This window comes from Zootoca vivipara, chromosome 5, assembly GCF_963506605.1.
Source record: "Zootoca vivipara chromosome 5, rZooViv1.1, whole genome shotgun sequence".
NCBI lineage: Eukaryota > Metazoa > Chordata > Lepidosauria > Squamata > Lacertidae > Zootoca > Zootoca vivipara.
The window spans coordinates 29,807,523-29,821,326 of NC_083280.1; the positions used below are offsets into that span (position 1 = coordinate 29,807,523).

Here is a 13,804-nt window from a genome sequence, read left to right on the forward strand (position 1 = left end):
CTCTTCTCGCTCCCCCTCGAAAGCCGAGCGACGCTCCCCACCCCCTCAAAAAAAAAGAAGAAGAAAGAAAGAAAGAAAGAAAGAAAGAAAGAAAAGAAAAGAAAAGAAAAGAAAAGAAAAGAAAAGAAAAGAAAAGCGCCGCGGAGGTGGATGGGGGGGGGGAACGCGCGTGTCACGCCTTCGAGCTGCGGAGGGGGGAAAGGGAGAAGAAGCAAGCAAGCAAGCCCCGAGTTCCGCTTCCTGAACGCGGCTGAGAGGCGGGAGAGCTGCCAGTCTGCGCCGGACTTTTGCTGCCAGCCGTTCTGACCCCTCTCATGGCTGTGGAGAAAACGCGGAGATTCACCCGGAGCCTGCTACGACCCAGCTTGGCGTCCGAGCACCGCCAGAGCGCAGCCGCCGCCGTCGCCAGCGTCGCCAGCCGCTGCCGACTCCAGCTGAGGGTGAGTTCAGTTCGTCTCTTCTGCAGAGCGCGGGAAAGGCGCGAAAAAGCGTCGTCCCGTCTCCCCCCGGGCGCCTCCAATGAACTCGCGCTGTCCCATCTCACGCTCTGGCATCTCTTGGCAGGGCGCGCGTACCATGTGGCTTGGAAGGGGGGGGGAACGTGGAAGCAACGGCGCAAAGTGGGGGAGTCGGAGGGAGCCCTAGCGCCTCCTTTGGCTCGCGGGGAGGCCCGGCGTTTACTGTAGCGAGGCGCGTCTGTCTTATTTCGTATAGCGCTATCGAGCGTTTAGAGCGCCTCCCGATCGTTCTTTCAAACTTCTAAGCAAACTTTAATCTGGGATAGCTCAGCCGTAGAGCATGATACGATCTCAAGGTCGTGGATTCGAATGTCATGGGTGGGTGGGGGGGGGAGATTTCTGCATTGCAGGGGTTGAACTAGATGGCCTTTGGGATCACTTCCAACTTTACAATTCTATGATTTTGTAAGGGAAATCAGTATTTTCCCACCCACCCCTTTCATATTGGAGATGAGAACGAGGGAGAGACGCAGGGCTGAAGCTTTCAGACTTGAGGTTAGCCGAAAAAGTGGCACGCAACAGTGTCAGATGCATGTCTATTGGGAATTGATGCTGGGATCTTGCTCTCAGGGAGATGCGGGTGGGATTGCAGCCTTCCTTCCTAAATTCCCCACAGAAGCAAGATTCAAAGCAAGGCCTTCCTGCTGGGTAATACTATGCATGTGGGATCAGAAGCAAATCCCACTGTGCTCAGTAGGTTTTACTCAGTGTGCATAGGATTGCACCCTTACAGCAGCTCTTTAATTAATAAGCTTGTGGCAAAGGTCTTTCATACAGCATGTTCTGGTGTGTTGCATAGGACCAGCATTGGAAACTCCCACCATTTTGCAATGGGAATTCATTAATGCAATTAGTTTCTGAGCACTGGGCACAGTACTGCCCATAATATTTCAGATCGAAACTGCCACTGCTAGAAGGAAAGGAGGGCCTTTTTCTGCCTCTCCACTTCCAGCCACTCGCTGAAGACTGGAAAAGGGATCCTCATAAGAATATTAGTGGGGTGGGTGGGGGAAGTATGGCTTTGTTTTTTTGGCAGTCTTAAAATGAGGACTAGACCGTGTGAAAAATGTATTCTTGTTATTATTTTTTGAAAAAGCGAGCCTAGACGCTCCATTGTGGTGCCCATAACCTAGGTTTAAGGTGCCATTTAGCTCCTAGCTTTTGCATCTCAGAAACACTGCATAAGGCACGCTTGGCAAATCCACACCATGATCAACTCCTGCTCGGAAACCAATGTCCCCACTGTGGAAGGACGTGTGGTTCCAGGATTGTCCTCCGCAGTCTCTTACGGACTCATTGTTAAAACTGTGTTTATGGAAGACAATCTTACTCGGCTATGAGAGATTGCCAAAGAAGAAAGAAGAAGAAGATATGACATCTGTCTCTTTGTAGCCATCTGTACCTATGTTGCTTCTGCCGGGCATTGGTACTTTCAAATAGTATCAACTTCCTGCTGGGAAGTTGCAACTACGGTAAAACACCCAAAGAGGCCTGTAGCTGCTTAAAGCATAACAAAATATATTGTGATACATAATAAATGTATGCCATTAGCTTTCCTATACCAGAGTCCAATTTATCATGAAGTGGACTAGTCAATGAAACTGTATTCCATTATGAATTTGTTATGTTTGCAGGTTTCTTTATTCTTACTTTCTAACAGAGATCCCATCCAGCTACCCCTGTTGCACAGAAATTGCCATGACCTCCATTGTAAGGAGGGTTCCATTGTTTTTACAGGGTTTTTTTGGGGGGGGTTACCCAACTGAAAAATCACACAGTTTAATATAGACTGTAACACTTGGGGGAAAGATTTGATGTGTCCTTGGTCTGCAGTGAGCAAACATTGCAAAATTATTTCCTGTAATTTTTATGGACAATGTTCCAGTACAGGAACATTGGTGCAAACTCTGTGTCTCTTGCATAAGAAGTGGGTGGATGAAGATGTTCCATTCATAAACTGCCTTCATTATGAGTTCATCATCGATTGGCAATGTTTCCCCATGAAAAAACGATGTCTTAACTAGGGACAATTTTGGATAACCAGGCTGCCATGCGACTATGGCAAAAACCTTCCTGCTTATTGCTATCTATGGCAAGTGGGTACATTCTTATTCAGTGTAAGAATACCCTGCCCATAACAACAGTTTTTGGTTTACATGTGTGCAAAAAAGCATAACTGGTTTTTCTAATACTGGCTGTTAGAACCATTGGGGGAATGCAATGTAGTTTTAAGAAGTTAGTTCCATCAGTTCCAGCATTTCAGCACACCAGATGGAACAACCTCCCCTCTCCTTCTTCCCCATGCACTATTCTAGGAGTTCCTCTGAAAGCCACCCCACCCCAGCCGATGTGAGGGGCAAATCAGGGGAAGAGAGGGGTGAAAAGTAGAAGACCTTATATTGCCTTCTGCTGTCACGACTCATTAGTTATTGTGACAGGAACAAACTTAAACCTTAGAATCTCCTCTACTCCAGACATGAGAAGGCATTTGGAAGCTTCTGCTTCTGATTAAATACATTCAGATCTGAACAGCGGTAAATCATAATGATGGTGTGTTGAAACAAGACAGCTTCATAATCCATAATTTTAAATTGGCTTGTTGCAAGCAAACTGTAGTTCAGATTACCCCCCCCCCTTTCCTTTTTTTGCAATCAGTTCACAAGCAGCTATGGTTAATCACAAGCGAAAGCTTCCAAATTCCATTCTGCAGCTGTGCCAAGGGAGAAGAGAAAAGTGGGAAATATATGAGCCTGAGGCTTCACTAAGCTAATTCTTGTCGTGATAAACCATGGTTGATTGTGACATCCAAAGGCACTGTCAGTGTGGGCTCAAAACTGCATAATTTTTATTGTTAAATTAAAAATCTTTAAGTTACTGTTGGCTAGAGTACTACAGATCTGGAAAATGCTATACAGTACCATATATTTCTTGGCTGTTCACTCAGCCAAGGATTGTAGCCATGTGTGAACTTACAGGAGGAATTCCATCACCAAGTTCATTTTTATGTTGCACAGCAACAGATTTCTGGCAAAAGAGTTTCCAGCAGCAGTCATTTGGCAGTGATAAATACTCCCTCTTGAGTAAGTAACATAAATTACTTAGGTTTGATACATCAGAGTTATACAATGTATGTATTTGTATGTAACATTAAGCTAAACCATGACTTAGTGTAAATGAGTAAACATGCAGGTTCCTGGAGTGAAGAGCTGCTAAGCCATAACGTGGTTTAGCATCATGTCTGAATCTGGGCTTCTGGTTTGTCTCCCCCAGACAAGCCACAATCATTATCAAGAGCAAGCCTTGGTTACTGCTCATGGTTTGTCTGGTGTGAGATAAACAATAAACCCCCACTTGGATGCAATGCAAAGCAAAACCATGGTTTCAGCCTGAGTAGTGCTGTAGCAGGAGGACTTGAGGTGGAGCAGTCGTAATCTTCACTCTGAGAACCTTAATGTTCGTTTGTTTGTTCATGCTCATGCTAAACCATGGTTTGGCTTAGTGTTGCACGCAAACCAGGTAATTTCCCAAAAATATTTACCTTTGTTATTTCCAGAAACCAAAAAGATATATGGTTATTTAACAAAACAAAACAAAACAAAAATGCCCGATGTTTGTACATCTATTGTACAGTATTTAAAAACATAATCTGAAGGTTGCACCACACAAATGTACAAGTCTTTCAAGTCTCACTGAAGCTATTTAGCATTACATGCCTATTAATTCTGAAGTTTTAAAACAGGATATTTCTGGCATATAAATAGGCTGGGTCTACACAGGCAGTGGAATGAAACAGGAATTAATGAACCGCATGATTTAAGCTTGCAGGACAAGAATTATATTTTTGAATGTCCCTTCTGAAAAATGTGTGGGCCAGGCCAAGGAAACATCCATTGAATATATTAATCTACCTTCCTGTTTTGAAATTTTGTGGTTAGATCCATCATATGCCCAGTGACATAACTGAAAATGCAGATAGAAATACAGAGGTCTTACTAGTTTGGAAAGCATCACATTTTGGATTAATTTTATTCCTGAATTGATCTTATTCAAATAAACCTATTTCAGATTAGATGTGAGGGGAAAGGGTGACCCACTCATGACTATTAACTCTTTCAAGGCAGGGGTTTGATTATTTTAAATTGAATTCAATATAGGTTTATTGTACAGTCCCAATGCATTATATTTTCTTTATCTCCAGTTCTCAGCTTTTTGAACAAGTGTATCTTGATGATGTACACATATGCATTAAACCAAAAGCCTATCCACTTAGGTGCCAAGTAGGTGCACCTACTGATTTTTTCTTCTTCTAAACAACTGTTAAAGCTGTAGGATCCCAATTCTATTTTGCACCCGGCCATCAGTATCATAGCCAACACACTAACAATCCCTCCATTAAATTATTAGTTTATATGAAATAATTCATTAGTGGGAATATTTAAGTCTCCAGAATATACCATAACATTTAAAGTTTGTTCTGTGTTCGTTATTTTGACCTGCAATGTAACTTTTTCTTTTCACCCACCCTCATAGTTGTTAACTGTGACAGTTTTTAAAAAAGTTTGTGTGGCCTTTCTTGCAAATGCTACAAAATTGTTAATGTTGAGACTTAGATTTATTGACAGCTTTGGCAGGCGGTACTCGCACCCCCAGCTGGCGGCGCTGACACGATTTTATGTGATCGTCGGTCAGATTTGAACGATCAGCGGGCATATCTGTTTCGCGGCCAACCCTCCCTAAAAAAAGCTCAACAACTTTGGGGTACCCTCCCCCAAGAACTCTGGGCAACGTTCCCAAAAATTGCAATGTGGGTGGGTGACAAAAATATTTTCACACCGGGTACCACCTGACCTTGCTACTCCTCTGTCCAGACCATTTAAGTGAATGCTTAAAGCAGACCACTGACTGCTTAATGCAGAGCATTGCAATCAGTGAATGTATTCTAAGCATGTCTAGTACTGTGGCCTATTAAAGCCACAGTAAACTATGGAAGGTCATTTCTAGGAACAAAATAAATAGTCATGGAGGCTGCTAGAAGCTGAATCTGTGTAGCTGGAGCTCTGCACATTTGCTCATCTGCCTGCAGCTGTTGATTCTGCGGAACAGCAGTGGAAGATGTGGACACAGCTTGCCATGTGTAGTACCTGCCTCGTGTAGGATGTGAAGCGTGATCCATGTGTGTTTACTCAGAAATAAGTCCTCTTGTATTCGAAGGGTCATATTCCCATATACGTGTGCACAGAACTTGAAGCCTTAGCTTGCAATCCTAAATGCACTTACTATGGAGCAAGCTGCATTGAACACAGTGGTGCTTGCTACTGTGTAAAGCATAGGATGCCACTGTCAGACTCCCAAGGTGCCACAGTGCTTTCCATCTGTTCTCTTCATAGCAGGAAACAAAGCAGGCATTTGTGCTTAGTTCATTTCACCCAGCACCATTTCTGTGTAGCCTTCACTCATCATTCATTTTGGTACAGAAGCCCCACTGAAGTGAAGATTGTGCTGCAGCAGTGCTTGGTAGATTGCTCCCTGCATTTGTTTCAGTAAGCCTTTGCATTCTCTTCCTGATGAATACAGCTGCTGATGTTGAGTTATCTGCTAGGAAATTTCAAAATGGACAAAGAAAGTTGAAACCCATGTTTAATTTCGCTCTGTGAGTAATTAGACACTGCAGCATCGCCACAGGATGTGGTTAGGAGAAACAATGGCTCAGCGATATTCTAACACAAATTTAGTGTGTGGGGGAGAGAGACAGAGAAAGACCAAATGGTCTGAAGCTTATGGTTGCAGTCCACTTTCACTGTAGTTGTCCTGTTACCTCTAGTGAGATTTCCTTTGAGTAAATGGTGTGCAACCTACATTCCGTGCTGTTTAATGAGAGCAATTATTATTTTATTTGTACAGAATGGTTCACCCCACTTTAGAATCAGAGCTTTGGATCTGAATAGACCCAGAATATTATAACTGATAGGTTAAGTGGTAGGGAATTGGCAGAAAATCCAAGAAGCATTTTTCTCCAGTGGAATTGGAATATGCAGTGTGTCTCCTGAAGAGCCAGGGTTAAAATGTGAACAGACAGCAGATTTGCAAGAGCTACTCAGCCAACTTTAGTGACTTTCTCTTCTCTGCTCTCTCCTCTTGATCTGTCCACAGAAGGTCTGTGGATCCAGCCAGTTATGGTACATGTATGTTAAGTAAAAGGTAAAGGTAAAGGGACCCCTGACCATTAGGTCCAGTCGTAACCGACTCTGGGGTTGCGGCACTCATCTCGCGTTATTGGCCAAGGGAGATTCCAGGTCATGTGGAGCTTCCAGGTCATGTGGCCAGCATGACAAAGCCGCTTCTGGTGAACCAGAGCAGCACACGGAAACACCGTTTACCTTCCCACTGTATTTATTTACTTGCACTTTGATGTGCTTTCAAACTGCAGGAGCTGGGACCGAGCAACAGGAGCTCACCCCATCGCGGGGATTCGAACTGCCGACCTTCTGATTGGCAAGCCCTAGGCTCAGTGGTTTAACCCAAAGCGCCACCCGCGTCCCGTTGTATGTTAAGTAGGATCTGGCCATATCAGGTTCCTACAAGTGTTGTTGTTGTTTGTTCTTGCTGTTGTTACTTACATGGCACTTTACAGAATACAAGAGAACAGGCTACTGGCCAGTGGCTTTTCAATCTAAAATTCCACACGGGGGAAATAGAGAAAGGAAAGGGAAGTAGAGGCAGGGCTAAACAGAGAAGCAATATACATTAGTTTCAGTTACACATCCTTAGCCTTAGTTGCAGGCTGTGTTCTACTGGGCATGGGAACTAGTGCGCTGTGCCAAAGGCTTCATGGAAGAGGTGGGTTTCGGAAAGGCAACCCTATGAAGCAATAGAGGTGTCATCTGTTAGCCATCACTTTAAATAATGCAGATGGGTTTTAGAGAGAAAAGAAACTGGTAATGCTCTACAGGGTAATCTGAACAAAAACTTCCAAAAATTCTGCTGAATATTTAGTCTGCGGTAAATCACATTTTGTTAAACTGATCTTACTTACTGTAGGATAATTTCTCTCCCTGGAGAAATGTTGTGAAGAGGCTCACTTCTTAACATTTGCATTTATCATTCAATAGGCTAAGCTACCAACATATAGATATATCTCATAGCTACTGGAACGGTGGATTAGGAGGCAACCAGAAAAGGGCAGAGGCAAGAATGTGTTGCTTGCAAATTCCCTGGCTGCTGGACTCGCCCTCTAGGAGAGACCAAGACAAAGGGCCAGTTTATTCCTGCAGCTCTGTCCAACTAGCTTGACACCAGAGATGAATTTGTTCCTCGAAAGAGGAGGAGGTAGAAAAAGAGCAAGAAAGTCCAGCCAAAGGAATAAAGCATAACAGAGATGGGAGAAAGGAGAAAAGAAGTAGCAGGGAAAGAGAGAACAAAAATGAAATGGAAAAGGAGGAAAGAATCAAAGAAAGCTGCATCCAAGCTTGGACAGGTGGGTAGATGATTAACAAACTGACCCTTAAATTCTTGCAGACTCCAAGATAACACACACACACCTTAGTTTAGGTGTGCTGCTATAAGCTGTTGTAATTTTTAAAGAAAGGATAAAGTTTTAAAGTAACAAAAAATAGAAAGAAAAAAGAAACCATTTGCTCTATGAATCATGCTGAATAGCAAACATTTCAAAAGGTTTGTAAACTTCATTTTTTTTATCAAATTAGCTTTAACTTTACAAAATCTGTTGTCCTGCTGTGGCAAAGTAGCAAGTTTGAAGTGAAAGAGCGGAAATAAGCAATTGGCAAATAGCTTGCAGTTGCAGGGGAGGAAATGGACTGATTATCATGAAAGATCAATTGAGCTGAGTCAGTCTTACAAAAGGAGGAATAATAAATTTGCTACAGGTGGCAATATATCTGAACATTGTAATATCTCTCAGACCTGCTATGATTTTTAGTTTCTACCTGGTCATCTTCAGTAATTCCTAATTAGTTCTTCTGAGGATATGATTTTGTATTTCTTGTATTTTGAACTTTGTTTGATGGTTGATGAACCATAGTAAACATTAGATTTATTGAATCATGCAAATCACCAACTGCAGTCTGAAATAGTTGGGGTTGGTCCACCTGTGAGGCAGACTGAGGCAGCCACCTTGGGCAGCGGAAGCCCAAGAGGCAGTGTTCCCATGGGTGCCCTGCCCACCCTGCTGCCTCCGCTGATGGCAGAGAAGTGGTGGCAGCTTCTGTGAGATCTTGCAATAGCTATGAGATCATCTCGCTGGAACCCGCCACTGTCACTTTGTGGGCACTGCTGCACAATCCAAGGTAAGGGTGCCTTCAGAAGGGGTAGTGGGGTGACACTTTCCTGTTTCACCTCAGGACTGGAGATAGTGCAGGCAATATGTTTGCTACCTGGGTTGCTCTTTGTATAATTGGACTGCAATATTTGAATGGCAGATATGCGTATTCAGATGGTGCTGATGTGCTCAGCAGCCAACTGAGGAAGGGAAATAACAGAATGCAAATAAGGGGGCATTTAAGAGAAGGTCTAATTAATGAGGAGATGTGAAGAGCCTTAGAAATAAATGCTGGGAATATGTGCATACAAGATGCAGCATGCAGACCTAGTGGTGGGACGAAAATATCCTTAAATAAGAGACATGGGGGAATGATCAACGGTCTTCAATGTCTGTATACTAATGCACAGAGCATGGGAAATAAACAAGATGAACTTGAGCTCTTGGTACAGCAAACTAAATATGACATAATAGGCATCACTGAAACCTGGTGGGATGAGTCTCATGACTGGAATGTAGTAATAGAGGGATACAATCTATTTAAGAGAAATAGACCAAACAGGAAAGGAGGAGGAGTAGCTTTATATGTTAGGGATATGTATACCTGTGAAGAGATCCAGGATTTAAAACTTCAAAGCCAAATTGAGAGTATCTGGGTCAAAATTAAGGGAGAGAAAAACAACAGTGATCTCATTGTGGGAGTTTACTATAGATCCCCAAGCCAAACTGAGGACACAGATGATGCCTTCCTGGAACAGATGGCCAAGCATTCCAAAGGAAGTGAGATAGTAGTAATGGGGGATTTCAACTATCCTGATATTTGTTGGATGTCAAACTCAGCCAAGAGCATAAGGTCGAACAGATTCCTCACTGGCCTTGCAGACAACTTCATTGTCCAGAAAGTGGGAGAAGCAACAAGAGGATCAGCCATTTTAGATCTGGTCCTAACCAATAGTGATGACTTGGTTAGTGGGGTAGAAGTGGCAGGATCATTAGGTGGGAGTGACCATGCTCTTCTGGAGTTTATTATCCAGCGGAAAGGAGCAACCAAGCATACTAAGGTCCAAATTCTAGACTTTAAGAAAGCCGACTTCAGAAAACTTAGGGAAACGCTGGGTGAAATCCCATGGACAGTAATACTAAAAGGGAAGGGAGTTCACGATGGTTGGGAGTTTGTTAAAAGGGAGATATTAAAAGCACAACTTCAGGCAATACCAATGAGACGGAAACATGGAAGGTGCCTAAAGAAGCCAGGCTGGCTATCTAAAGAACTTTTGACTGAGTTAAGATTTAAAAGGGATATGTACAAAAAATGGAAAAGGGGGGAAATCTCCAGAGAGGAATTCAAACATATAGCCAGCACGTGTAGAGACAAAGTCAGAAAAGCTAAAGCACAGAATGAACTCAGGCTCGCCAGAGAGGTTAAAAGCAACAAAAAGGGCTTTTATGGGTATGTCCGTAGCAAAAGGAAAAACAAGGAAACAGTGGGGTCACTCAGAGGAGAAGATGGTGAAATGCAAACAGGGGACAGAGAAAGGGCAGAACTCCTCAATGCCTTCTTTGCCTCAGTCTTCTCCAAGAAAGAAAAAAACGCCCGACCTGAAGAATATGGAGCAGATGATTCAGCAGGGGAAACACAGCCCAGAATAAGTAAGGAGGTAGTACAAGAATACTTGGCTAGTTTAGATGTATTCAAGTCTCCAGGGCCAGATGAACTACATCCAAGAGTATTAAAAGAACTGGCAGAGGTGATTTCAGAACCACTGGCAATAATCTTTGAAAATTCCTGGAGAACAGGCGAAGTTCCAGCAGACTGGAGGAGGGCAAATGTTGTCCCTATTTTCAAAAAGGGGAAAAGAGAGGACCCAAACAATTACCGCCCAGTCAGCCTGACATCAATACCAGGAAAGATTCTAGAGCAGATCATTAAGCAAACGGTCTGTGAGCACCTAGAAAGAAACTCTGTGATCACTAAAAGTCAGCATGGGTTCCTGAAAAATAAGTCATGTCAGACTAATCTGATCTCATTTTTTGACAGAATTACAAGCCTGGTAGATGAAGGGAACGCTGTGGATGTAGCCTATCTTGATTTCAGCAAGGCCTTTGACAAAGTGCCCCATGGTATTCTTGTAAAGAAGCTGGTAAAATGTGGGCTAGACAATGCTACCATTCAGTGGATTTGTAGCTGGCTTACTGACCGAACCCAAAGGGTGCTCATCAATGGCTCCTCCTCATCCTGGAGAGTAGTGACTAGTGGGGTGCCACAGGGTTCTGTCTTGGGCCCAGTCTTGTTCAACATCTTTATCAATGACTTGGATGATGGGCTTGAGGGAATCCTGAGCAAGTTTGCAGATGACACCAAATTGGGAGGGGTGGCTAACACCCCAGAGGACAGGATCACACTTCAGAATGACCTTAACAGATTTGACAACTGGGCCAAAGCAAACAAGATGAATTTTAACAAGGAGAAATGTAAAGTACTACACTTGGGCAGACAAAATGAAAGGCACAAATACAGGATGGGAGACACCTGGCTTGAGAGCAGTACATGTGAAAAGGATCTAGGAGTTTTGGTTGACCACAAACTTGACATGAGTCAGCAGTGTGATGCAGCAGCTAAAAAAGCCAATGCAATTCTGGGCTGCATCAATAGGAGTATAGCATCTAGATCAAGGGAAGTAATAGTACCACTGTATTCTGCTCTGGTCAGACCTCACCTGGAGTATTGTGTCCAGTTCTGGGCACCACAGTTCAAGAAGGATACTGATAAGCTGGAACGTGTCCAGAAGAGGGCAACCAAAATGGTCAAAGGCCTGGAAACGATGCCTTATGAGGAACGGCTTAGGGAGCTGGGTATGTTTAGCCTGGAGAAGAGAAGGTTAAGGGGTGATATGATAACCATGTTCAAATATATAAAAGGATGTCATATAGAGGAGGGAGAACGGTTGTTTTCTGCTGCTCCAGAGAAGCGGACACGGAGCAACGGATTCAAACTACAAGAAAGAAAATTCCACCTAAACATTAGGAAGAACTTCCTGACAGTAAGAGCTGTTCGGCAGTGGAATTTGCTGCCAAGGAGTGTGGTGGAGTCTCCTTCTTTGGAGGTCTTTAAGCAGAGGCTTGACAGCCATCTGTCAGGAATGCTTTGATGGTGTTTCCTGCTTGGCAGGGGGTTGGACTGGATGGCCCTTGTGGTCTCTTCCAACTCTATGATTCTATGATTCTATGATTCTAAGATAATTAACGACTAAAAAGATAAATGCATGCATATTTACTTGTAGGCCAGATTCTTGTGATCCTAATTCTACGTGTGTCATTCCCATGCATCAGATTAGATTGTACACATGGCAAGAAACAGTATACGCATACTCCTCAACTGGGTCAGTGTGTGAACCAGCCTTCAGTCAAGGGCTGGAAATATTTAGCTCTAGTGATGGGTGAAATCCCCCTTCTTGAATCATATATTTCAGTCTTTCTGAGTTCTCTGAGAGATCTCTTAAGTGCATAGCCACACACACACACACACACACACACACACACACACACACACACAGTGTTTCTAGGCTCAGAAACATCCAGCCAGGTGCTACTCTTCCACTGTCACAAACCCTCTACTACTCATCCACCTCCCTACCCCATTTCCACACATTCCCAACCATCAAATTTCAAAAGAAGGGAATCTGCAGTGAACTCAGCATAGACAAATGGTAAAAACCAATGACTCACCCTAAATTCCTATGGAATTGCTAACTGCAATGATACATACATTTCAACATCACAATGTGTAGTGTTTCCATAAAAAGATAGCAGTGCTAAGTACAGTGGTACCTCGGGTTACAGACGCTTCAGGTTACAGACTCCGCTAACCTAGAAATCGTACCCTGGGTTAAGAACATTGCTTCAGGATGAGAACAGAAATCACGTGGCAGTGGCAGCGGGAGGCCCCATTAGCAAAAGAGGTACCTCAGGTTAAGAACAGTTTTAGGTTAAGAACGGATCTCCAGAACGAATTAAGTTCTTAACCCGAGGTACCACTGTATACTCGCTGCAAAACTTGCAACCATAGCATAGGATGGACAATTTTCCCAGTCTTTGCTGCCAATTTGCCTCCCCACTCTTATAATGATAAGAAAAGAGGGAGCGGGAAGGAAACCAGTAGCATATCAAAATTAACCTATATAGGTATAGTATACTGTATACCTATAACTGGGTTAGCCAGTGTAGTGCCCTCCAGGGAATTAACTACAACCCTCACCAGCTGTGGTCAGCATGACCAATGATCAGGAATGATGAGAACTGTTGTGACGTGGGGTTTGTGATTTCAGCTCTCTTGACAAAACATGCTGGAGACAGTTCTCTAGTAACAGCTCTTTATTAAAGTGAACAAGACTGAAGACTGAGGAGAGGAAAGCTACATTTATAGGGACAGGGGACTAGCTAGGAAGGGATACATTTTGGAGGGAACAATATCAAGCAATCACAGTGCTGCCTTTTGGAGGAAACCAATAAGACAGAGGATCCAAATACAGCAGCTTAAATGAACCAATAGTAGCTGTACCCTCTGGAACCAAAAGGCAGTTACTTTATCCTAATGCAAATACAGACAATTATAATACAGATATAAAATCCTTTGACTCAATACACAACACCCCTCCCCCCCTAGTGAGCACAGCAGACGTAATCCCTCAGGTACTGTGGGGTCCTACAACTTCTACCTGATCTCCTGACAACAGGTGTTGCAGGTTCTGGATTGGGTGTTACCTGTGGTGGAGGGGCTGCTATAGGGGTTTCATCAGGAACAGATGGAGTCCCAGACATCTCAGGGTCCCCGACCTGTACCTCGTCATCCTGAGGACTAGCAGACCCTGGTTCATTTGCTGAAGCCCCTGGTGACTGTACCTCTGGACCATTTTCACTCTGGTCTTGCAGCTGTGCGTCATTAGCCAGGGATGAATTATCTGACTCCTCCCTGCTGAGCGCCCGGCGCCTCAGCTGATCTATATGTCTCTTC

General features: G+C 43.6%; 1 protein-coding gene across 1 annotated transcript in view; it reads left to right on the forward strand.

The window, feature by feature from the left end:
- Positions 1 to 234: 234 nt before the first annotated feature.
- The window catches only part of DOCK10 (dedicator of cytokinesis 10), a 186,802-nt gene continuing 173,232 nt past the window's right edge, over positions 235 to 13,804 (forward strand). The window contains exon 1 of the mRNA XM_035132552.2: positions 235 to 440. Within this exon, the coding sequence (XP_034988443.2) occupies positions 315 to 440 (126 nt within the window). The 5' untranslated portion in view covers positions 235 to 314. The remainder of the gene's footprint in view (positions 441 to 13,804) is intronic.